Raw genomic sequence first — 25,363 nt, 5'->3', positions numbered from 1 at the left:
TTCATTCCTCGCCGCCTCCGCCCTCAGAGTCCCGCCGACTTTGGCAGGGGCGCTCTGGCTTCCGCTTTCTCGCGGCGCAGGGGCACTTTCCCGCCTGCCTCTTCCTCCTCCTTTTTCCCTGTCGCTCCCAGGCCCTCCGAGCTCGCTCCCCCGCCCGAACTTCCCAGAGTTGCCCGAGTTAAAGCGCTGCCGCCGCCTTTCACCCCGAGGAAACCCAGCCCGCACAAAATTAGCGCCGGACGCGGAGGCAAGTGGCCTGCCTCTCACCCCTTGCCCAGTGTAATGCAGCACGCGCGCGGAGGGCTGGCCGGAGTTCGGTGCACGCGGCTGCGCTCCCCCTCGCTCGGCACCGAGAACCTTCCCCTCCCTCTTTTCACGTACTGCTTCAAGGCGAAGCGTCTCTCGTTCTGCAGACACAGTGGCTTGCAAAGGCGGGAAAGGCGCAGTTTGGGGGGAAAGGGGAGGGGCATCCGAAGGGGGCAGCTCAGTCAGCTTGGCTCAAGTGATGGCCTGGCTCTGGACTTTGGAAGGACGGGGTGGCTTCTTTTTCCTTTCCTATCCTTTCCTTCTCCTGCTGGGTCACTGGGTAGCCGTTCTGCGGGCTTCCACCGCTTGTAGAACAACAACCCCAAACTCTTCTCTCTCCCCGCCTGCTACCTTTCCCCCTGCATGGGAAATGCCCCATTGCAAACTAGACAGCCGCCCGGTCGCAAGTGGCGCGCGCGCCTCGGTTTCTAGGCGGAAAGAAAGTAGTTGCCCGCAACCCCCACCCACTTCGCCGCCCCCCTTTGGGGAGGGAACCCGTCTCGCCTGCAGATGAAGGACGAAGCCCCTTGGCGGGGGGTGCAGAAAATGTCATGCAGCCGGAACGCTGCCGCGATGGGGGGAAGGGGACGGCTGGATAGGAAGCCTCTCGGCTCTTGCAAGTCGGATGGGCAAGCCAGGCCTGTAAAGCTCCATGTTTATTACTGTGTGTGCCCCCTCCCAACCACTCATTTTTCCTTATTCCACCACCCCCGCCTTGCCCCTCTTTGCCCAGGTCGGAGGTGGGTTTCCAGTCAGGTGCGCTGAGGCTGCTCGCCATGTCACGGTCCGGGGACAGGACGTCTACCTTCGACCCCAGCCATAGCGACAATCTGCTTCACGGCCTCAACCTGCTGTGGAGGAAGCAGCTGTTTTGCGACGTGACCCTGACGGCCCAAGGCCAACAATTCCATTGCCACAAGGCCGTGCTGGCCTCGTGCTCTCAGTACTTCCGATCGCTCTTCTCCAGCACCGCCGGAGGAGGAGGCGGGGGAGGCGGTGGCGGCGGCGGGGGGAGCGGGCATCATCACCCCTTGGGCGTCGGACCGGGTGCTCAGGACGGCCTGCTTCCCAAGGAGCAGCAGCAGCAGCAGCAGGAGGAGCCCGGCACGCCCTCCTCCTCTCCGGAGGACAAGCTGTTGGCCAGCCCCAGGGCCATCAACAACCTGGTGTTGCAAGGCTGCTCGTCGATCGGACTGCGACTGGTGCTCGAGTACCTGTATACAGCCAACGTGACCCTCTCCCTGGATACGGTGGAGGAGGTGTTGTCGGTCAGCAAGATCTTGCACATCCCGCAGGTCACCAAGCTGTGCGTGCAGTTCCTCAACGACCAGATTTCCGTGCAGAACTACAAGCAAGTGTGCAAGATCGCAGCCTTGCACGGCCTCGAAGAGACCAAGAAACTGGCCAACAAGTACCTTGTGGAGGACGTGCTGCTGCTCAACTTCGAGGAGATGCGCGCCCTGCTCGACTCGTTGCCTCCTCCGGTAGAATCGGAGCTGGCGCTCTTCCAGATGTCCGTGCTGTGGCTGGAGCACGATCGGGAGACCCGCATGCAGTATGCCCCGGACCTCATGAAGCGTCTCCGCTTTGCCCTTATCCCGGCCCCGGAGCTTGTCGAGCGGGTCCAGTCGGTGGATTTCATGCGTACGGACCCCGTCTGCCAGAAGCTACTTCTGGACGCCATGAACTACCACCTGATGCCTTTTAGGCAGCACTGCAGGCAGAGTCTGGCCAGCAGGTAAAGGGGGGGGGGGGAATTCAGCAGAAATCTAGTATTTCACAGGGCATTAACTGCAAGTATACAGGAAAGGTGGAGTTCAAAAGTTGACTTCAGCCGTAAGCAGCTAAGGGAGTGCCTGAGAGGGACTTGCTGAGCAGAGTTAAGGGGAGGGGTGAATGTACCTCCCATAGGCATTGCAGGAAAATAGATAAAGAAGCCTAAAAACTTGGATCGCCATTGAAAATATTCTCTAGCAACCATCCCAGCTGTATAGATTATGTCGCAAAAAGGAACAACGGGGCAATTGTTGGTTCATTCCCTTTAAAAGCTGTAATTTGTTATTTGGTGAGTTTGATGATTGAAAGTTTGCAGGATTGGTCAGAATCTACTTTTTTTGAGAAGGGCTTCTGATCAGGGACTTAATGCAATGCTTTTAGGAGAAGTTTGGGCCATTATTGTCTTCTGATCAGAACAACCAAAATGACCACCCGTACATCCCACCCCCACCCCCTTTCTGGAAGGGATCTCTTGGGTGTTTGAAGAAAGAGAGTTACGGAATCCCCCTTCTCATTCTTCTAATTATAGGGCTTGTTAATTTGGGGGAAAGGGGAATAACTATTGGAAAAGATACAAAAGACCAATGTCCTCTGGAGAGCAACGAGATGGGGGGGGACACCCCTAAATAACACGTTCTAGTGTTCTTCAGGCTCTATACTGTTAGATGGAGTTAAAATGCCCTGTCCATCCACACAACTAGTTTTAGAGGAGCTGTGCACAATACAGCAAGTAAGATTGGTGACAAGGGGGAAGTGAAATGTGCTGGATAATTCAGTAGACATCTCTTAAAATACAATATGGGAAGAAAATTAGATGGGCAAGCAGCCATGCCTTGGTACCATTAGTTTTAAATCCCATTATGAGCTCCCTGGGTTCTCTGGGCCTTTTCTACCTAGAATTAGTATTTTGCTGGTTTCTTATCTGTGACCACAATAATAACCTATTCTGTGATGCTACACTAAATATAAATATTAGATTTAGTCACCAGAAGTACAACTTGCCATTAATTATGGTCTCTTGCCTTTTTTCCAGTTTAGTATTTTGCCATTTAAACTTTTAAAAAGTAATTCAGAGAGGGTATAGATTTTAATGCTATGGTCTGAATTTATATCTTACAATCAAATTATGTATATACTAATACCAGAGATACTGAAACAATCCCTGTTGTATTGGAAAAATTGAGATGTCATGCTGCTTCTGTCTATGACATCACAAGCGTTTCCTTTTAAGTGAGTAAATGAATCAGAAGTTTAGCTGTGAATTTAATATCAGAGTGGAAATCATACAAAATTTTAAACCAATAATTTAGGAAATACGGTTAAAATATAAATAGAACACACACACGTTATGTTTCATATTAAGCAAACAAACTGAAAGTTTGCATATATCTTAAAACTTACATTTTGTGTATTAAATGGTACTTTCTTACATAATATATTAAGAAATAAATCAGATTTGTAGTGTTTTGAAGTGTATTTTGTTGCTGTGTGTAGAAGAACTTACAGAAATCTGTATGGCAAGTCCATCAGGAATTCAATGAGTGATATCTGAAGAATTTCTCATGTTCCTTTCTTGAGGGCTTTTGTAAAATACCCAACTGCATTATGAACTATTGAGTATCTTGGGGGCTCAGTCATATTAGATGATTATCTCTGGGATAAAATAGCTTTCCACATATGGTGGAAGATTGTGGTGCTTTCCTTAGCTTGCGTTCTGTGCACCACCTGTGACACGATGGGTCTTTCCTCGAGGTGGATTACTGAGATACGAGATTGTTTGGTTCAGTGCAAATACCTTCCAGCTTCATTGGTCCATATCATTTGAAGGATGTGACTTCTGAATGTTTACAAGTGTCAGAAATAGTGATACTGGCCTTATTTTTCTGTCATGTGGCTTCATCCTGGGTGGAATCTACTACCCAGTTTCCTGGACAGTAGCCCTATTAAATTCAGTGAGATTTACTTACAAGAAAACATAGGTAGGTTTGCATTATATTACTTACTCACTTTTTACATTTATAAACATACTCAGATTTGGATATGGAATAATTTTGGACATATTTAGAATATTAAATCAAAGGAACCTCTGTCATATGAAAAGCCATATTATTCTGAACAACCCTGATATTGATCTTATCTTAATAGTGTTATTACTCAGCTTTATCAGTTTGATTGTTAATAGGCCCCTTAACTATTCCATTATGCTGAATTACCACACATGTATGCAAAAGAATATAGAACAAGTATCGTAAACAACAGACAAAACTTACGTATGCACTAAGAGAACGGTATAATTTTTTAAACTATGCCATTTGATTTTATGAAAGCTGTGACTGAACTATTAAGACCCAGTTTAGATACTCAATTAAAAACTGGGATATAGATAATATTTTAAAACAAAAAGCCCTTAAAATTTAGCATTAAATTGAAGAAATATTTTAGAAAATATGAAACTTTTACTTAAAATGTTAATTATGAAAAAATACTTTAAAAGTTACAAAAAAAAGTAAATTAACAGAAATTAACACAGCGAGTGATTTTTAGATATCTTTATTGATTTCCAGGGGGAAATAATGGCATAGTAAATTAACATGACAAAAAATGAAAGTGTTGGGAAGCAATGCATGAATTTGATTCTTTTTAAAGAGTCCACCTTCTGATAGTTTTGGGTTCTGAAAGATAAAGAGTTGAGTGCCATAGATATCTGCTTGGTGCTCAAGAGTGAAGAAACAGAATTAATGCACCTGCTCTTAAATTAACATCTAATGCAAACTTCCATTTCCTTTAATGGGGCTGTCTCAGGCCTTCAGCATGATTTGGTAACTATCTTCCTTATTTGCTTAAAATAACACTTTTGTTCCTAATATACTATTTAAAACTGTAGTACACAGATGCTTTGGGATTTGTAGTAATTGCATATTTTAAACTCTTATAAAAGAGAGCAAAAGTTAATAACCAAAAATGTTAAAAAGCCTGAAATATAATACTGATACTTTTGGTAACGATCTAAGTTAAAATGGCATTTAATTTGAAGCATAGACCATCATTAAAATTTCTTTCTTTTCAAATATAATTTAGATTATAGTTCTGAGTTTGAGGCTCAGCATAAAACAGCTTCTTTCACACCACAAAATGTGAATGTATGTTCTGCAGCCTGTTTAACAACAAAACAAATATGAAACCTCTACTAGCATTTTGCAAACATTTTTAACAAAGGTGAAATTGAAAAAACAAATCTAGCCCAGTATTTAAGTTCAGAATTCCTGAAATTAACAGAAATTCATTCTAAAAAATACTGAAGAAAAAATTGCAGCTATGTAAAGTGCTAGATATTCTGTTTTCAGCCAGCAAAGAGTTAACTTTTAAGTATATGTATATTTCATTCTCATTTTTTAAAACTTTAAAATGAGAAGCTTTTTTTTAAATAGATGTTTTTATTTGCTTACATGCAAATGCTGTAATGATAGTTGCATACATGGTGGACCAGTTCTGATAATGGAAAGCTGGAACTTGTCTTTGCCTTCACTGTCTGTATCCAAATCCTAAGATCATCCTGGAAAATATTGCTCTGGCTGTCTTCTGTTGAGGATCTTCAGCTTTCAGTTACTCTCCCCAGGGAGCCATGTCTACTGCCTGTAACCTTTTTCACTTAAAGCAAAAACTTTTTATTTTCCTTTTAATTGTCAGTGTATTCATGTTTTGTATTTGATTTTGCCATGTGTTTTTTAAGCTAATATTATCATCAGTTTAGTTTGTTTCTAACTGATTATGTAAATGTTAGTGTTTTATGGCTTATATTTTGTAAAGCTATTTTTATTTTGTTTGGAGTCATTTTATCCTATTTTAAATATGACTTTTTGACATTGGTTTTAAATTGTTTACATATACTATTTTAGGAACATTTCTAACCACAAACTAGAGTATGAATTCAGTTGAAATTAGTACAGTACAAATAGAACCTACCACGAGTTGAGTACTGTGATGTATGTCTGATTTACTCTTTGTTCCTGATTCAGTAAGTGCTAACAGCCTTGCTCCTGCACACAGATCTTGCTGGTTGAACTGAAAATCTGATGTTATGGTTACAATTTTCGAAATAGCAATTTTAGAACTTTTGCTTTAGCCAGAAAGAACTTGTTTGAGAGAAGGGGTTCTGAAGAAATGGTCTGCTAGGACAGAAGTGTGTGTGGAAGGATGGCTTAAGTTGTGTTTTGTTGAAAGCCCACCCTACCCCTTGAAAAAGATTCTTTTAAGAGAAAGAGGTCTAGGAGCCACTGAGGGCAGACAAATGATGTCATTATGTGATTGACATCATTGTGACTTCTGCTGAACACCTATGTTCTGGATATATGAAGAAGTGTAAGTATTTTTTCATCCCTTTAAACATAGATTGAATGGGAATAGGCAACAGTCAATCCATGCAGCTTCAGGCTGCTTTTATTTACTGACAGAATAAACATAGCATGCTTGTGCAGTGTGGATTTTAAAGCAAAAATTTTCATTGACTTCTTATTGCAAGCAACATACCCACATTTGTAAAGTATTCAGTTAAGCTTGCTATGTAAATAGAAGACGCTTGGCATCTAAGTAGATCTTTAGAACCCCAGTAGTATCTCTTCTTATTGAATTTGTAATAGTCTGTATTAAATATGTAGTGTTCTGCCAAAAATATTGATTTGAAGGGACTTTTTCTATGAAGGTATTCTGAGGCAAATATCTGCCTTTTGAGAATGTGTTATGACTTTGTCAGAAGATATTATGTACTATAATTATTATTAGAAGCTTCTTACTTGGGGCTTTGTTTTTCAAGTTATCATAGACGTTATGACCTCAGTCCTGCTTCAGTGACATCCTTCTTCCATCTATTTTTGTTCCATTTACTGCCAGCCAATCTGGAGAGCGAGAACACTGATCTAAGATAATTTACAGTTCGCCTAGATAATCTCATTGGTTAATTTTGGTCATGTTCTGTTGTTTCCCTAGAATAAAATTATGGATATTGTTATCTCTATCTACTAAGTTAAAGAACATAGTAATTTATCTGTCAGTCACATATATATATGTTCCACCCTTATTTCAGAAGAACTCAAGATTAACAACATGTGTGAAATAATTCAGTTTTATCCTCTCACGAGAACTTTGAGATCAATAGATTGAAATGAATGAGAATGCTCTGTGATCAACCAATGAATGTATGTCTGGTCATGATTTGAACCTAGGTCTCAACTGAATAATTTATCCGTTCATAGCAGTTGGGTCAATTTACTTTTCATCTCATAAGAAATACTGGTCTGCCAATAAACTATCAGCAGTTACTGGACATTTTGTTTTGGAGTAAACAAATTAGTTTAATGTTTTATGTATGCAAAAATATTGTTTAAGGTTATCTCTTCTATTTGGTATGGAAGCTGTACTTAGCTACAGTTCAATATGATTTAATTGTTCTATCAATCAACTGATAAGCAGTTCTGTTTAAGAAATATCTGAAGTACAAATAAGCAATATAAAACATTTATTTAATTTTGTCTTTTCTCTTGGGCAGCAATCTTGCACACAGGCTGTTTAAATAGCATTGACTTTACTAGGATTTAAGCAATTTAACTGTACAGGATTGCAGTTGTACTGAATGGTGATTTAAATCAAAGTATCCTGCTGGGTAATAGATGGTCAATCTACTACCTGCTGTTTTTGAGCTTAATAAATTAAATATTGGCCTGTGGTTGCTATATCTCCATCTTCTGGGTAAATTTCAAAATCAGAAGATGCCTGTTTCCCCCAAAATCCTTTTTCCAAAGAGCCACTTCCCTCTGGCACTATCATTGGAGTTCCCTGTAGAAAGCCTGACACAGGATAGGTTTCAGTCATGCTGGCACAAACAGTCCCTAACCTCAAAATTGTATAGTCATTTATGTTTGGCAAAAATAAACCAATGATATTCTGACAAGCAATCAAACATGCAAAGATATAGCTGGGCGTTTCCTACAGGAATGTTATTAGCTGTTCATTAAATAATAATTTTCTAATGCGATTTGTTAAAAAAATCTTGTCCTCAGCTTTATGGACCTGATTAATTTGTTACCCTGGAATGCTTTCAGGAAGAACATGGTTCCCAGGATTCCTTGTAACATATTTCTTGCTGTATCATTTCAAGGGAGATAACTGATTTAGCTCAATTAAACCCTGCCAAGATTAACAGAAGCGGACTGATTGGGGATGGTTAGAGAAACTAATGGCGAGAAAGCAGACAAAACCCCCTAACCTTTGAAAACTCTTGAGAAACCTCAGAGAAGAGATAACCAATCTTAACAAAGGAACAATTATTTATCCTTAGGAGGTTAAATTTAGCAAGGGATTCTGGATGCAACATTTGCAATTTGGATTAAAAAAAAAAGATAAGTAAGAACCACCACATAATCAAATATTAATTAACTCCATTCAGACCACCTCCTTCATACTGTTACAGTGGTAGGCCCCAAAATTTGAATGTAGGAGAGGATCCAGGATGGCACCAAGAGGTTATGAGAGTAGTAGGCAGATTTTTGCAGTGACAGGCAGAGGGAGATATGACAGGCAGTGGGCTAGCTGTTCAAGGAATGGGGAAATTGGCAGCTTGGTGCCTGTCCCTTCTTCTAACCCAGCTGCCTCTCTCCCAGGTCCCCTGTATCTTGCTGTTAGTGAATGCCAAGTCTGCTTGTAATAAGACCTTTATCCTTCATGATTTGGTTGGGAAGGAGCAAGTGGACTTAGCAGGCATAACTGTGAACTGATTGAATGAAGGTGGTGGGTGTAATCCTGTCTGAGATTTGCTCACCGAGGTTTTGGGTGTTTCAGCAGGTATGATTCCAAGGTCAAGGAGAGGTGGTAGTGGTGATCCTACATTAGCCCTTTTTTTGTGTGCCTTCAGATCAGTTTTTTTGACTCCTGGCAACTGCCTGGACTAGTCCCTGCAGTTTTTTTGGCAGGGTTTTTCAGAAGTGGTTTGCCATTGCCTCCTTCCTAGGACTGAGAGAGAGTGACTGGCCCAAGGTCACCCAGCTAATTCAAAGGCTGAGAATTGACAGACTTCATTGAACCATCAATTCAAATCTGGTACATAAACATCTTTCCAGGAGTGCATTGTTATCTTCTCAACAATCCAGACATGATTTATCCAGAGTTCTTCAGAAATGGATAAATTCCCAATTGTTGGAATGCAATTTAACAACACATTGACATCTGGAGTTGGAGCAGTAGCAAGGAGCTAGTGATAGAGGGATGTAGTAGAAATCTGCTCCATGGGATCCTGGATGTGGTCAGAATTTTTGCCACTGGGCTGTACACTTGCTGCTGTGCAAGAGTGGCAGGCCATGTGCCCAGCTGAGACACACACCCCTGATGACCTGGAACTGGCTACAGTGCACTGCCTCAGTGAAAGTGTACCCTTTGGGGTTAGAGCCATCTGGTAGCAGTTGCCTTTTGAACCCCTCTCTCCTTGAGGGAGGGGATCCACCAGCATGGCTACTTTTCCTGTGTTGAATTCTCTTGGCAGGCTACAAATGGGCAGCTTTGGTTGATAGTGATTGGAGAGGAACAATCCCCATATGGTAGGCCACAGGGCTCACCTCTTTCCCCCATAGTGTTAAACATGTGAATGAAATTACTGAGTGACATCATCATTTCAAGGTTGAGGTATCATCAATATCCAGTTCTATGTCTTCATTCTGGGCTGGACAGAAGATGTGGTAGATGCCCTTACCTGGGTTCTGGAAGCAGTAATGGGATTGGATAGGACAAAAGAAGTTGAAATTGAATCTCAGCAAGACAAAGTAGCATGGTTGACCTCTGTGCTGTTTCTACATGCAATCATGTTCCCTCTGAAAGACCAAGTCCATGACATGAGGTTTTCCTGAACTCACAGCACCTACTAAATCAACAGGTGGAGACTGTGGCTCAGGGAGCTTTTGCCTGGCTTTGGCTATTCCATTACTTGCACCCCTTTTTGGCTAGGAGGTGCTAGAAACAGTTGCACATGACTTCTTTGCCTTGAGACTGGGTGACTGCAATATGCTGTATTAGGGCTGCCTTTGAAGACTTTCAGCTGGCACAGGTGGTAAATGAGAGCCACTTTAGCAGTGTTACACTCATATGGCAGGTGCTCCAATGGTTATCGGTTTATTTCTGAGTACAATTCAAGGTGTTTGTTCTAACCTACAAATGGCTTGAGTCCAGGCTACCTAAGGGCCCATTTCTTTCAAATAGAATCTGTGTGTCCTGTTTGAGCAGCACGGGAAAGTATGCTTTGTGTACCATTTGAATATTAAGGGATAAGAGCCTGGAAGCTGAGTTTTTCAGTGGTGACATCTCTCTGGAACATGCTACCCTCCTCTCCCATGATCCATCAAATATTTGGGAATTGAGATTTCAGTTACATAACAGCTGTTTTAACTTTATTTTTAATGATTGATTTTTTAACAGTATGCTTAATTACTGGTAATTTTCTGTAGTGGCCTCCATGCTTTGCAGCTTGCTTCTGTTGGAAGTTCATGCAGTATCTTCTCCCCTAAACCACTTTATTTTACTCTGCTGATAACTCAGATTAATTTTTTATGGGCATTTCGGGGTGAGATGATTAGTTTTAATGTGTTGCTTTTTATATGATTACTTTTATACTGCCCAGTGTCTTCTGATTTGGGTTGGTTACAAAAATTGTGAAATATAGGAATTTCACATAGTAATGCAAGATTGTATTAGAGATATAAAGATGTTCTTCCTTCCTCCCCGGAAACATTGGCCTGAGAAATAAACTGGAGACTCAAAAGATTTATAAAGAGATATGATGGCTAAAATTAATAATGTCAAAAACAGGAATACCAGTCCCAGATCTGAACATTTGTATACAGAATACCAGTTAGAAAACATAGATGCTTAAAAAGAGTAGATTCATACTGTGGAAAAGACAGTGAAAAGACATAGAAAAGACAGTGGTGGTGCCAATTGTATGATTTAGGATATTCAGTTATATTTTGACAAAGTATTAAGGGAGGTAAGTTGAAAACCAAAAGAGAAATTATTTAATACATAGTTATAAAATTCTATTCATAGCAGAGTAGGAAGCAGTATGAAAGAAGAAAACCAAGTATTACATGCCAATTCATTTAAAAATTAGGGCAGAAATCCAAGGGCCCATTTAGCTGAATGAGCAGGAGGACTTCCAAATGAAACAGGGTTGAACTTAACACATTTTGAAGTGAATGAAGTAATGTGTATTATCGTCTAAAGATCATCTCCAATTAAGTATTTAGCCTAAGATTATCTTTTTGCACCTCTTCTCATTGGATTTGGATCAGTACCATCTGGGGGGCACCAAGTTGGTGTGGGAAGACATGCAAAATCTCATATGAGGTGAAATGTAGGAAAATAAAATAAAAATAAAGAGTTTAAACATGTTACAACTTAATGGAATTTAATAAAATGACTTGTTCTAAAAGATAATTTGATGAAATCAACCATGAGAATGGTGGTTTTGTCCCAGGCATTTCAGGTTCATCAAAGAAAGATAAAGTAAACAATAAACTAGACTGTGGCCACCAAGGAGATTTTGTCCAGACCAAATCACTAGAAGACAAATGAGACCTCTATAATGGATAGAAAAACATTTGCAGGTAAAGCAGCAATTCGTTTTAAATAATTGAACTTTATCCAGGAATAGGGATGGATATTTGAATGTATTTTGAACTTTGGAGTAATCGTGTTTGAACTCTGGAATAGTCTTTCACTAGCACAGTACTGAAATGTGTTCTGGCTCTGCAGTCTGTTACATTTCCTTGAAATATAGTTCTTTCCTCCTTAATGTAGTTGCTACCCTGGCATAGTTTGTGTGTGTGTGTGTGTGTGTGTGTGTTAGGAAATGACACCAATGGTTTCTGCATATCATACGTTATTTGTTTCATATCTTTTGGTTCCTCACTTTTTGTTTATCACGATTACAGCTGTCAAAGTGGGATACTTTAAAATATGAGCCTTCTAGCTGTGATTTCATAAGCTTGGATTTTTATTTTTTTTAAAAAAGCTATAGCAGTATATAATTCAGCTCAACCTAATAGAATGACTGTCTCCAGTTTGACTTTCTGACAATTGTAGGCTTTAGATTTTTTTTTTTTTAACCAATTTTCATTTGCTACAGATCTAACACAAGTTTTGGAAAATGAGCTTTTTAAAATAAATTTTTGATGGTAGAAAATTATTTACTTTTAAAAATAAAAGAACTGATTCATCCTTCACTTCAAAATATATGCTTCTGGGTTCTCAGCCAGGCCAGGCCAAACATAAAAACACACTGTTCATGTGAACCATTTGGCTATACAGAATGCTTTATTCATGATGTCTGTTTCTTTGATGTCAGTAATGCTTTTTCAAGTACACATAGCTCCTAATCAGAAGCACCAAATCACACAAACAGTACTATTCAGATATTTCCAGGTTAGGAGACTGGTGGCAGTCCAACAATTGCCCTCAGGGTTGCCATTATGATATTGCCAAATATGTTGCGATATATTTGCCCTCTTTTTGTTGGTAAGATTTATACTTCTGTGTTCAGTTTTATGTTTTGATCTGTCTGTTTGAAATCTCACCTAAGCTTTCAGTTAAAATAAGTAAGCCTCAGGCTTATAGAGAAATCCAAAGCCATAAAACAAGTTGGCAGACTTGAATGGAAAGGCATAGTAGCAATTAGTAAGACTTCTTTTCTATGCAGAGCTGGTAGCTATGTATTTTGTCACCTGTGCATAGATTGCCTTCTTTCCACTGCAGACCTATCTTCTCTGTTTTTTAATTAAAAACAACTATTAGTTCATTACATTATATCTGAACAGAAGACAACCCACACAGAAATCTCTAGGCAACTCTTCAAATTATGTGAAACAGATATTTATATAATTGATTTATGTGCATAATACATGCTAGTTGCAGAATTTGAAAATCTTTAGTTTGAAGTTTCAGAGTTCCCATCACTCTATCATTCAATACCATTTTACACATCCTATGTTTGCCAGTGAGTATATATTCAGAGGGGACTTGCAGCTTATCATGGATTCTCAACAAACATGCTTACAGGATTTCTTTATTTCCAAATGTGTTTATGATAGTCATATGCTACTAAATATATGTTTATGTGTATGTATACACACACACACACGTATACCCACAGATCTAATGAGATAAATAGGTTTTGGCATGATTATTATATTAATAAGTTCAAGCATCAGTGGTATGAGGAGTAAAGCAATGCTGTTGGCAAAGAAAAGCAGAAAGATGTAAGAGACTGGAGAAGGCAGGAGGGAGAAGGTAGCAGAAAAGGTGATTTTGTTTTCACTTTACCAAAATGTATGTCACACTTTAAGTATGCTCACTGCTATTTAACTGTTTCATTGGAATTGTGCACCTTACAACATCATTTAACAAGGCTATTCTGATACACAAGGTAACTCTTTACTATTCATTAAAGTAACCAATTTTTGGTTTCTGAATGAGCCTGAAAAAAAGGTACTGCTGTTATAAGAGTCATATTAAATTTAATGAGTAGCTGTGACTTATTAGTTTTATTTATGGCTCCTTTGTTGATGTAATAATTTTGGACTATTAAAGTCCATTGTTAATAATATAGTGTCCTTGTTTTCGTAAGGAAGACAAAAACCATTTCTTTGTTGTAGACTGTAACATTACTAATCTCTGTAGGGATATGGACTCTAGGATGATGAGTACTGATTCTTTCCTAATGGCCCTTCTTGAATTTATAGATATAAGTCCTCTGAAAGGAGATCTGGAACAAAGATGACCAAGCTTGTTATTTCAGGATGAACCCTACTGAATACAGTCTAAAATACCTACCCTAAACTGGTGTCTTCTAGATGTGCTGGTGAAGTAGAGTTGGCTGTGTTAATTGTAAATCATGGAAGCTATAGTTCAATACATGTGATAGGCCTTAGGCTGGGAATGGCTGCGCTAGAGCTTACTCTGTAGGGTTGTTCACAAACATTCACCAGTGCATTTTATCCATGTATTGTTATTCAACAGAAATTTCATCTGGTAGGCTTTTTCTTGTGAGGTTCCAGAATAATCTATCTGAAAGCTTATCTCCATGCCATGACATATTTGCAGAACATTTTCTGAATAAAATAGCTCACTGCCATTCCAAGCTGACTAATACATTAGCTACAGTGCAGATATCATTTTTCCCCCTTAAGCTGCTTTGATTATTTTTGCTTTGATTTATTTCATTACCATAGACTTGAATGTGGATGAAATAATAGATTGTGTATAGCCTTCTGCTTATACCAGTGTTGTCCAAACTTGGCCACTTTAAGATGAGTGGATTTCAGCTCCCAGAATTCCCCAGCCAGCATGTGGGTGGGGAATTCTGGGAGTTGAAGTGGCTGGGGAATTCTGGGAGTTGAAGTCCACTCATCTTAAAGTGGCCAAGTTTGGACAACACTGGCTTATACTATCTTCCCTTTCCTTCTTGGCAGATTATATGTATCTTATATAGGAAATGGCTGGCAACATTGGATTTGAGCGATAAGGACTGACTTGTTGAGAAAGGAAAGTATGAAATTGTTCCTAAATATTGGTTCTGATAAACAATAATGGTTGAGAGGACAGAGAAAATGTGACTCTGCATTGTTGCTGACCTCTTGAAAGTATTTGATACTACTGACATACAGTAGCCTCCTGTACTATAGTTAGGATAGGAATTGCAAGCACTGGCGTATCAAAAACATGTGGGAAGTGTTCCATCTCTTTAGCCATATTTTTAATACTTAAATGAAATATCTAAATTATGTTCACAGAATATTTGAATAAGATATCATTATAACTCTGATGAAAACAGTTTTTTTTAATGTAATCCAGGTACAGCAGTGGCATTTATAAAATACTAGCTTTTGTTATAGAGGCATTTGTTATAGATTGACATTGATGGTGACATCTATAGCTTATAGTGCCTTTTGTAACTAGAATATTAACTAACAGATGCTGTGCTAATACTGAAAGTTCTTAATGAGTTTCCTTTTTGTTTTATTTAAGCTATGGTTTTTATATAATATGTCCATGATCTGAAGATAAGATCTGTATGAAGCTTGCCAGTGTGTTAAGGATTTTAGCTGCATCCCTGATTCAGGTTTCTTTCATCTTTCGAAGTTGGTTGACTGACTCAACCTGCAGGTCTTTACTGTGATTTAATTGTAGATTAGAGTGGTGCCTATTCTGTTAATCTCTGTTACAGTTAATTATATTTTATTACAGTAGCCTTTTATAATCTTTTGTCTAAACCATCAGACATTCATTAAATGGGTGAGATTTAAATCCATTTCCAAATCCATACCTAATAATATTAAGCATTCCCACTTTTATGTAGGATAAATTGAAGATAGTGCCTTGTGCGTGTGAATCTATGACTATGGTGAAATTTTAATCTGATAGTCTTGGTAAAATAGGCTTATTTAATTAAATGAAGAGTCAGTTCTTAAATGTGCTTGTTTAGAAAGAGTTCCCAGTGATTTTATTTCCAAACATGCTTCTCAATGGGAAGAAATAGGCTTCTGTGTGCATATCTAAGTAGATTGGAATCTATCAGCACAATGGATGCGGTTGAATACAGGTGTGTGACCGTGGATATTTGGTTTTAATTAATTCTGATCCTCTACTCATTCATCTACACTGAACAGATAGCTGAAAAAGTTTTCAGCTAATTTTGGAAGTCTGTGCTTGTGTGCATGACACTAAAACTTGTGTACTTTTTTGGTTGGTTTCAAGCATATACTGCACACTGTGCTATTCAGAACAAATTGTTAACTTTTATTCTACATCTAAGACAAATGAACTTGTATTGTTCTTTATCCCTTGCTCTGAGGCCTGGAAAGGGTAATTTGGGTGAGATTGAAATGTAAAAAACTAACACAAAATTGAAATTAGTTTCCTTATTGGCCAACCTTAGCATATTGTTTTGAATTTTAAAAAATAGCTAAAGTTAATTGTGATAGAAATAGAGCACGCTTCACAAGGAGATTGGAATAAACTATTTATTTGCTCATTAAGGATGACAATGCTTAAGTGACTTATGTCTTAACATGGCTCAGGCTCTTGTAATATATTTAGCCATCCATATCTCCCATTTTAAAAAATATTATGATCTACCTCCTAGACAAAGAATTTGAAGCATAAGGAAATTTTCATGATTCAGTCATGAGATTGAAGATGGTCCTGCTGGATTGATTCTGAACTTGAAGGTCAAAATGATCCCAATTCTACATTTACTAACTTTGTTAAGGCTATTTTATATTAGGTTTCTTTATACACCTAACGGTGTATTATAAGAGACAATCTTAATGATGATCAAAAATAGACTGGTAAGAAAACTAATACTAAGCACCTTTCTTCAATTCATATACTCATGTGTGCATACTGGAATAACCTTCATGAGAATTGAAGCTACTTTTATAAATAAGATTAGGTATTTCCCTATTGAATTGTGTATTGTAAGATGGCCAACATCTTTAGCTTTGATGTTGCTTTTATGATAGTAATGACAAAGGCAAAGGGAGACTGTTCCTTCTTCCTCCTTCCCCTTTCTGATGTCTAGCACAATGCTGTATCTGTGTGCCGAAATGCAAGGAGTGCTGGAAATACTGCTTCCAATGCCACTAGTGCTGGGCAAACGGTTTTGTTCAGTGCTCCTTGGAGCCAAATAGAGCTGTATTAGCATGGATATTGGAGAGTAGAGAGGAAGCTGGAGCTGTGGGGAAAGTAGGCTGATGGGGAAAGGGGAGGGATCTAACGCTGTTTCATTCCAGAACCATAATTTCAAATGACAAAAATGGACCTGTTTACTGAGTTAGAGGAAAATTTTCTGAACCTAGTTTTAAACAAGAACACGGTGGGAATGTCCCATCAAAAGCTATCAATGGCATAGGCAAAAGGGATACATAGTATTTTGGACATGAGCAGAGTTTTCTTGGGGCAGCTGCCTGATCTTAGGCTCAGTGTAATACCATCCCAAGACAAAGTAATGAGTGGCATAATTTTGGCAGGGGTATGTTATTATGTACTATGATATGTATCATATTATGATACATTGGCATAAATGTTAGCTAACATTAAAGTAGCACCTTTTGCATATTCCCGAAGGCTTTCTCATTAAGCACTTTATGTTTTAGCTGTTATTAATTCATTCTTAACATAATAATTATAGGCTGTACAGAAAGCATTACAAATTTCCTTACTTTGCCTGGTTGTTTTTAGTAGGTTACTGTGCCAATTATGTACATGTACATTAATGTGTTAGTGAACCTTTTAGATATTGCAGCACATTGACATTGGTAATGAAGCTCTCGGAGTATTATTATTATCATCATCATCATCATCAGTATCATTATCACCAAATACACACATCAGAAATGTTGCCCTCTTTCCACATGTGCCAGATGATTCAGTCACAGTGCAAAATGATGAATGGAAAGAAACTCTGTTAAGAATGAATACAGGTGTGTGAAGGATTAATACAGTGAAGAATAGAGGCTAACCCCAGTAATCTCAAGTAGGTCAGCAGCACAAAAACTGGCATTGTGTAGTAATACATTATTTTGGACACATACTATGGTCTATATTATGTTATTTTTTTTTCATCGTAGTAGAATGAATTACTTTAGCATGATTCCCTTTTTCGATTTTTATTACTTTCCAGGCTTTGTGTAACTGATAGATACTCAATTATATGTAAAGTGACTATTAAAGCATTAGTACTCATCTAGGGGTCTAGGTCTCCTCTCCTCTTTTCTCTTGAATTTGTGTTAAAGCCATTAGTGTTACAAAGAAATGTGCATTCATCAGGTATAGTGATGGAGGCCAGGGTGCATATTACAGCTTTTACTGCCTATGAGATGTTGCAGCCCTGTTCTTAAGAATTGCCAGGCAGATTGGGAATCACGGTCACGGTTAATAGCAGCGAATTGCCAGCTCTTGATGGGTGGGTAGTCACTCTTCTCAGTGGCTGCCCCCTGGGGGAGAAGGTAGAAAAACAGAGGGAGGGAATTAGAGTGACTTTGCACAGTTGAGCAGGTTCATGCTGCTGGATCAGTGGCAGGCATTGGCAGGGCTCCACTCTGGGGAGGCTCTCAACAACATCACAGTCTCATTTTTACCAATTGGTGTTGCTTTAGCCAGTGGGAGACCAAAGAAAGGAGGGGCAGTGAGATGGGGGCAGAACGGAGGAAATGCGGAAGGCCGGGCTAAAGTAAGCAACAGACAGGTTCTTTAGATCTAAATAGAGTTCAGTATATACTATTATTAAAATGCTTCTAATTGTACAGGTGTGTTGGAATTTAACTTGTGTGATTAAGGAGTTGGCTTGCAAATTCTTTGCACTGCCCAATAGTATAAACATAATGAAAGCAGGAGAAGCAGCTGACTTGGTGCACTCAGGCATGTGGAACCTCCTGCAATTATCCTTGTCCCACACATTCAATAAATATGATTACTAGATCTGGGCTGCAAAAATGCAGAGACCAACAGAGGGCAGCCAGAAGCACAGAAAAGAGGAACAGTGAATTGGGGAGGTGTCTAATACTGTTCTTACATAGTAAGGTGATCTTTGGACACTTAAGTGTAACACATGGACTCCATTTAAAATATTTGTTATTTATTTTATCCCACTCCGATCTAAGATTCCCCAGTTCTGATTTCAAGCTGCAAAACCTAGGAAAAAAGCAGGAATGTTTAATGCTCTTTTTGATGCACAGCCTTTTTTTCTCCTTTTCCCCCCAGCTATTCTACCATTCCTGCCCTGCAATTTCTTATTTTCCTCCCTCATCTGAGAGTCCTCCAAGAGGAGTAGCATCTGTAAACTGACACTTGGAAAATAAAATGATGGAACAAGAATTTTAGGAATGCAAGTGTAACAGTTATGGAACTTGGATTGATGGAGTTGGCAGGGACTTGGCACCCAGGCTCTCCTACTACTAGGGTGGCACCTCAGAAGTTTCCCTTGGGGCCTAGAGAGCTCAGCTTACACCTGTGGCATCACCTTAATTTTTTTTCAAGGTTCTTTGGGTTTAGAATGGCTTATAATAATAATTTTGACTAATACAATTTTGACATGCAACTTTAATGCTTAACCTTAGTACAACTCCAGAGCATTCCATGTGTATTCAGCTGTAAAGAGTGATGATTTAAGAGAATGATATGAAGAAAAAGGTCATTCTAGAATGAACCTTTAACAAATTGCATAAAGAAAATGTATTATTCCATAAGTAGAGGCTACACAGCTTTTCTGATTATTTTTTTTCTGCTTGATTCAGAAAGTTGTTGAGACATGATAAGGAAAAGAAACAAAAGAATTGAACAGAAAATTGCAAGCAGTGAAAATTCTTATGAGGGTTCTGACTGTTACTGCTAAAACATTCTCCAATAACATGGATATTTATCTTCTCTCTTTTTGGGGGTGAAGAATTCGTTCCAATAAGAAAATGCTTTTATTGGTTGGAGGGCTGCCTCCTGGACCTGACCGGCTACCCAGCAATTTGGTTCAGTATTACGATGATGAAAAGAAGACATGGAAAATACTGACAAGTAAGCAGTTTATTTATATTAAGTTACATTGATGAATTTTAAAACATGGCTAATCAAATTAGACACTTTATTGATTTGCTTCCCTAAAGAGATTTGTTTATATAGCAGAGGGGTTTTACAATGGACAAATAAATTGAGGTAGAGGGAGATAATATATTTTCGTGAATAAGCCCAAATTAAAACTGGCTTAAAATCATTTAGTAACTTTTTAGTATAAACTTGTTAAGCTTTCTTACCTTCTCTAAATAAGCATGCATTTTTAATGCTGGGCATGTTGTATGTTATTGCTATTGTCCAGTAAAACTGAATTATAAGAACAGTAGTTTCTGTAGGACAATTGAGCATGTGTTCAAATCATACACACTACAGCTAGTAAAACTTAGGAAGCTTAACCTTGGCTGGATTGTATCTAATTTATATTATATTTTAAAGTTCATGGCACTCTGCATTTACTGTGTATCTTTTTTCTATGGTATGTATTCTGATTACTGTATTATTCTGTGTGTGTGTGTGTGTATATATATAAAATTTTATTGAAAATTTTAAACACAAGAATAAGACTAATACAAACTAAAATAGAGTGAAAAAAGAACTAAAGGTGCAAAAAAGGAGTAGCAAAAAAATAGAAAAGAAAGAAAAAAGATACAAAGAAGTGGCTTCCAATCTTCTTTACAGCAATTATAAGTACACTTATAAATTGACCTCTCTTTCTAAAGTTACATTGTGACTCTTTTCTTTCTATACTCTGTCCTATCTAATCGTCAAAACCATAAATCATAAGTTCATTTTTTTCTTTTTTACGCAAAAAGTCCATAAGGGGTTTCAGTCACCAATAAGCACAGATATTGTCTTCTCTCTAATCAAACAAGTTAATTTGGCCATTTTTGCAAGTTCTGTCATCTTCACCAACCATTCCTCGTAGGTGTTGCCATATCTTTCCATCTTTATGCATACAATAATCTTGCTTGTTATCATATATAAAAACAATGTTCTATGACTTTTTTCCAACTGTTTATCCATCAGTCCCAAGAGGAAAAGTTCTGGTTTCAGTTGAATTTTAATCTATAAAATCCTCTGAATCACTGTATGTATTTGAACCCAAAATTTTCTAGCTTTTTTGCATGTCCACCAAGCATGATAAAATGACCCTTCCTGTTGTTTACATTTCCAACATAAATTTGAAGTATATTTATACATTCTAGATAAGTTTTCTGGTGTCACATACCAATGGTACAACATTTTATAAAAATTCTCTTTAAGATTATAACTTAGTATAAATTTCAGTCTTTTCAACCACATATTTCCCATTGTTCCATCTGTATATTATAATCAAAAATTTTAGCCCACTTTATCATATATTCCTTAACTAGTTTTTCTTCAGTTTCAAATCTCAATAAAAATTTATACATTTTAACAATCACAAGTTTGTCATTTGTACACAGTTCTCTTTCAAAATCAGTCTTGCAGTGTTCAATACCATCAGTTCTTTTATCTATTTAAATCTTATTTATAAATCTTCTTTATAACTGTAAATAGAAAACTGTTGACAATTATGTCCCTCTGCCATCAGTTCTCTTGATTTCATTTTGTATTCCCCTTGACCTAATTCTAGTACAGAGAGTCCCCGGGTTAAGAATGTCCGGTTTAAGGATGACCCATAGTTCAGAACGAAGCCTATTATAGCAAAATTCTAGTTAAATGCAATGATTCAGGTTAAATACACATTGGTTCTAATTAATTACACAATAATACTGTTCTGGTGTACATACAAATTTGACTTAAGGACAGACCTTGAGAAAGGAACTTGTTCTTAAACTGGGGACTACTTACATCTCACAATATGTTAATAATTTATGTTTGCCTATTTTCATCTGTAGGATGCTTCTTGTGCTAAGAGTCACAAAGGTGTTTTCAGGCACAGCCTGAATTTGTACCTATTCCGTATTCTCAGTATGGCACATCTAACATAATGATTTTTGAAATCAACATTTACCTTGACTTTATTGTACCACAAATATCCACACCATCCAAATCTCAGGTCATGTTCTTCCAGCTCTAAAACTCTTCTATTTCTCATCAGCACCCACTGATCCAAATCAAACAACAAGCTGCAATACACAATTTCAAATCAGGTAATCCTGATCCCAATCCTCCTCTTTCCTTTGCATCTTGTAATATCTTATATTTAACTGGTAGCTTTTTCCCTTGCCACAGAAACTTAGATGTATCCTTTTGCCACTGTTTAAATGGTACATCAGTTGCCAAAACAGGTATTGTCTTACAAAAAAAAATCATTCTAGGCAAAACATTCATCTTTATCACAGAAATTCTCCCCAGTGATGACAATTGTAATTTTTCCTATCTTCACATGTCTTTTTAAACTTCATTCCATGTCTTAACATAATTCTTTTGAAATAACATACAATTCAAATTTGTCATAGTGATACTCAAATATTTTACTTTTTTCTCAACCTTACAACCCATTTTCTTCATCAATTCTGTTTGATCCTCTATTTTCAAGTTTTTGTCAACATCTTTGTCTTCTAATTATTAATCTTAAAACCTGCTAGTGTACCAAATTCTTTTAATTTTCCCATTAATGTTTCTATTCTCTTTAGTGAATCCTCCAAAACCAACACCAAATCATCAGCAAATGCCCTTAACTTATAAGTTGCTTTTTCAATCTTTACTCCCACAATTATCTCATCTTGTCTTATATCTCTATTCAGTATTTCAAGAACTAAAATAAACAGGAGAGGAGACAATGGGCATCCCTTTCTTGTCCCTTTTTGTATGTCACAGAATTTTTTAGATCTCCATTGGCAATGAGTCGTACTTTCTGTGAAGTGTAAATCGATCTTACCCATTTAATAAAAATCTCTCCAAAATTCATACCTTCCAAAACTTTAAACAGGAAAGCCCAGTTCAAATTGTCAAAGGCCTTCTCTGCATCCAAGAAAATCAATGTGGCTTGTTTTTCATTATGTTGCGCCAAGTATTCCAAAATGTCCAACGTATTTCCTTTTTTATATAATATTTTTATTAGTTTTACATAATTAAAAGCTAATACATAATTAGAAAAGATATACAAACAAAAAGAAGAGAAAAGAAAGAGAACAAGAAAAAAGAAAAAGACATATTAAAAGTGACTCCCCCGCCTTCAGACAAGTATAAGCAATTACAGTAACTTAAAACCTTCTCTGATATTACAGAAAAAGAAACTTTTCTTCCCATTTCTCATCACTAAACAGTAGCTAAATTATAAAAAAAATAATCAGTCTTACGTAGCAAATGCATTAAGAGTACCAGTAATAATAACCCATATGTTTTAAGCTTAAACAACTAAATCTATTTTACATCTTGACTTATAACTTTCTCTAATAAGTAAAACATAAAAAATTATCCCCATAAGCATAAAGAATATCAATAATAGTAATATATGTATTTTAAACTAGATCCAATAGATCCCTTTTACATACTAACCTCTAACATTCTCTAACAAATAGGAAATAAAAGATTCATCCCTATATAGAAAAATCTTTACATTGTCTTGCGGTCCTGGTCAGAAAAAAGATTCCAATAATAACAACCCAAAATCAAAACTTATCCAATTTAACTCTGGTCAAATAAGCCCACTTTGAACACCTTTTTCTTCTTTTTAAGAGGCTTGAACTTTAGTCACTTCTTCAAATAAAGTCCCACATAGTGATTTCTTATCATTTTCTCCCTGTCTGTTTTCAGAAGCAACTTCAGAGATTTAACACTTCCCCTCTGTGAATCCAAAGTAAAATAACTCCAACTCACTCTTTTGATTTGTAATCTGGATATAATTATTAAAACATCAGCCAGCAAAGTTTGTATAGCCATTACAATTTCTTTCTCTGTGTCATTCTTGTAATCAAACATCTTTAAGTCCATTTTCAGATTCACAACATCTTTTTCCATATCTTCCATATCTCTTTTATAATCTGGCATTTCTTTAAAGTCCATTTTAAACTCCTTATTCAAATCATCCTCAGCTTCTGTTTTATTCAGTAAAATCTTCTATAACCTCTCTTAGATCCAATTTTAAAAATTAGTCCTGAACACATTGTTCCCAAACAGATGTAAATTCTTCTATAGTAAGACAATGTTCCTCCATTATATGGCTCCTTTAATTGCTCTCTGGTTCTCTCTAGTTAACCTTCAAAGCCCAGTCTTGTCTTTTGTTTATTTTCAGAGCCAAAACTTTCCCACAACAGGTTTTCTTACAGTTAAATCCAAAATCATCTGCTGTATTTTTATAAAATGTAAAACAGTCCATGAAAAAAACTGTTCTTTCAAATCCATCTGGCCCCTTAACTGTCCCCAGTCAGCATTCTTAACTCCCTTTCGCTGTTTCCAAAAGTTAAGATTTTTCTTTTTAACTTTCCTAAATCTTCTTTCTTCCAGGATAAAAGGAAATTCTCCTGGTGCACGGCAACTTGCCTTTCAGAAGGTTTTTAATGTCCAAGTAAATCGGTAATAAGTAATTTCCGGTGGTAATTAAAAGAGGAATCAAAAGCAAATCTAATGTCCTTTTGAAGGCTCTGAGCGTGGCTTGGATTTGATGTTTCCCATGACTCCCAGAGCGCTCAACCCATTGGAGATTGCTAAAATGTGATCTCTTCACAGGGAGCCTCTGTAAGGAGTACTTGTGGGAAATCCTGTGATTTCCTTTGTCCAGAGATGGTTCTGAAGAGCCAGACCTTTTGCCAGCAACTCTAAGCTGCCGTGGTCATCGGCTCTGCGAAAACAGAGCCATGCTCAATCCACCATTACTCCTCCGGAAGTCACGTCCATAATATTATCCTTTAAATGTCTTTCAGGTAAAAACCCACATTGATCCTCATGAATAAATTCTTGCAAAATTATTTTCAACTTCTCAGCCAAAATCATTATAAATAACTAATAGTCGTTATTCAGTAATGGTATCGGCCAGTAATTCTTGTTAAAGTCAAATCTTGTCCCTCCTTAGATATTAATGCTGTATTAGCCTCTTTCCAGCTCTCTGGCATCTTTCCCCCCTATACAATAGAATTTATCATCTTTTGTACAGGTTGTAAAAGTTAATCCTCAAAACATTTACACTAAGAAGCTGGTAACCCATCTGATCCAGACATCTTTCCTGTTTTAATCTTTTTTATAGCTTCGCAAACTTCTCTTATTGTTACAGATCTATTTGTAATCTGTTTCTATTTCTCTGTAATGTCCAGTAAATTTTGTTTCTTTAAATATTCATCTATTTTCTCCAAGGAAATTTCTTGTCCTTTATATAAATTAGAGTAATATTGATGAAATACTTTTTGCATAGCCACATTATCTGTTATTACAGTATCTCCCTCTTGTAATTTCAATATCATTTTCTTTTCTTATTCGTTTCGTAATTTGAATGTCAACTACTTCCCCAGTTTATTTGCAAACTCAAAAGTTTTTTTGTTTTGCATAATTCATTTTTATTTCCATTTCTCTTACAATTAACATAGATAATTGTTGCTATAGAAGCTTAATTTGTTGAGAAATACTTATCTTCTCTGGAAAGTTCTTCAATTCTTCTTCTTTTCTTTTTATCTCATCCAAAATAGTTTGCGTTTTCTCTTGCCTCTTTTAGAGTTCACTATTATATTGTATAAAATAATCTCTCATGAAAGCTTTGCTTGCATCC

General features: G+C 37.5%; 1 protein-coding gene across 1 annotated transcript in view; it reads left to right on the top strand.

Moving 5' to 3' along the window:
- Window positions 1–970: 970 nt before the first annotated feature.
- KLHL14 (kelch like family member 14) overlaps window positions 971–25,363 on the top strand; it is an 89,860-nt gene continuing 65,467 nt past the window's right edge. Inside the window, exons 1-2 of the mRNA XM_088130823.1 lie at window positions 971–2,044; window positions 19,559–19,680. Of these exons, the coding sequence (XP_087986949.1) occupies window positions 1,083–2,044; window positions 19,559–19,680 (1,084 nt within the window). The 5' untranslated portion in view covers window positions 971–1,082. The remainder of the gene's footprint in view (window positions 2,045–19,558; window positions 19,681–25,363) is intronic.

This window comes from Python bivittatus, unplaced genomic scaffold (genome assembly GCF_059951505.1).
Source record: "Python bivittatus isolate LINGU-HERP-01145 unplaced genomic scaffold, Pbiv_v1 ctg000840_np1212, whole genome shotgun sequence".
Lineage (NCBI taxonomy): Eukaryota > Metazoa > Chordata > Lepidosauria > Squamata > Pythonidae > Python > Python bivittatus.
The sequence above is the reverse complement of the archived record's forward strand: the minus strand, read 5'-3'. Positions and strand labels throughout refer to the sequence as shown.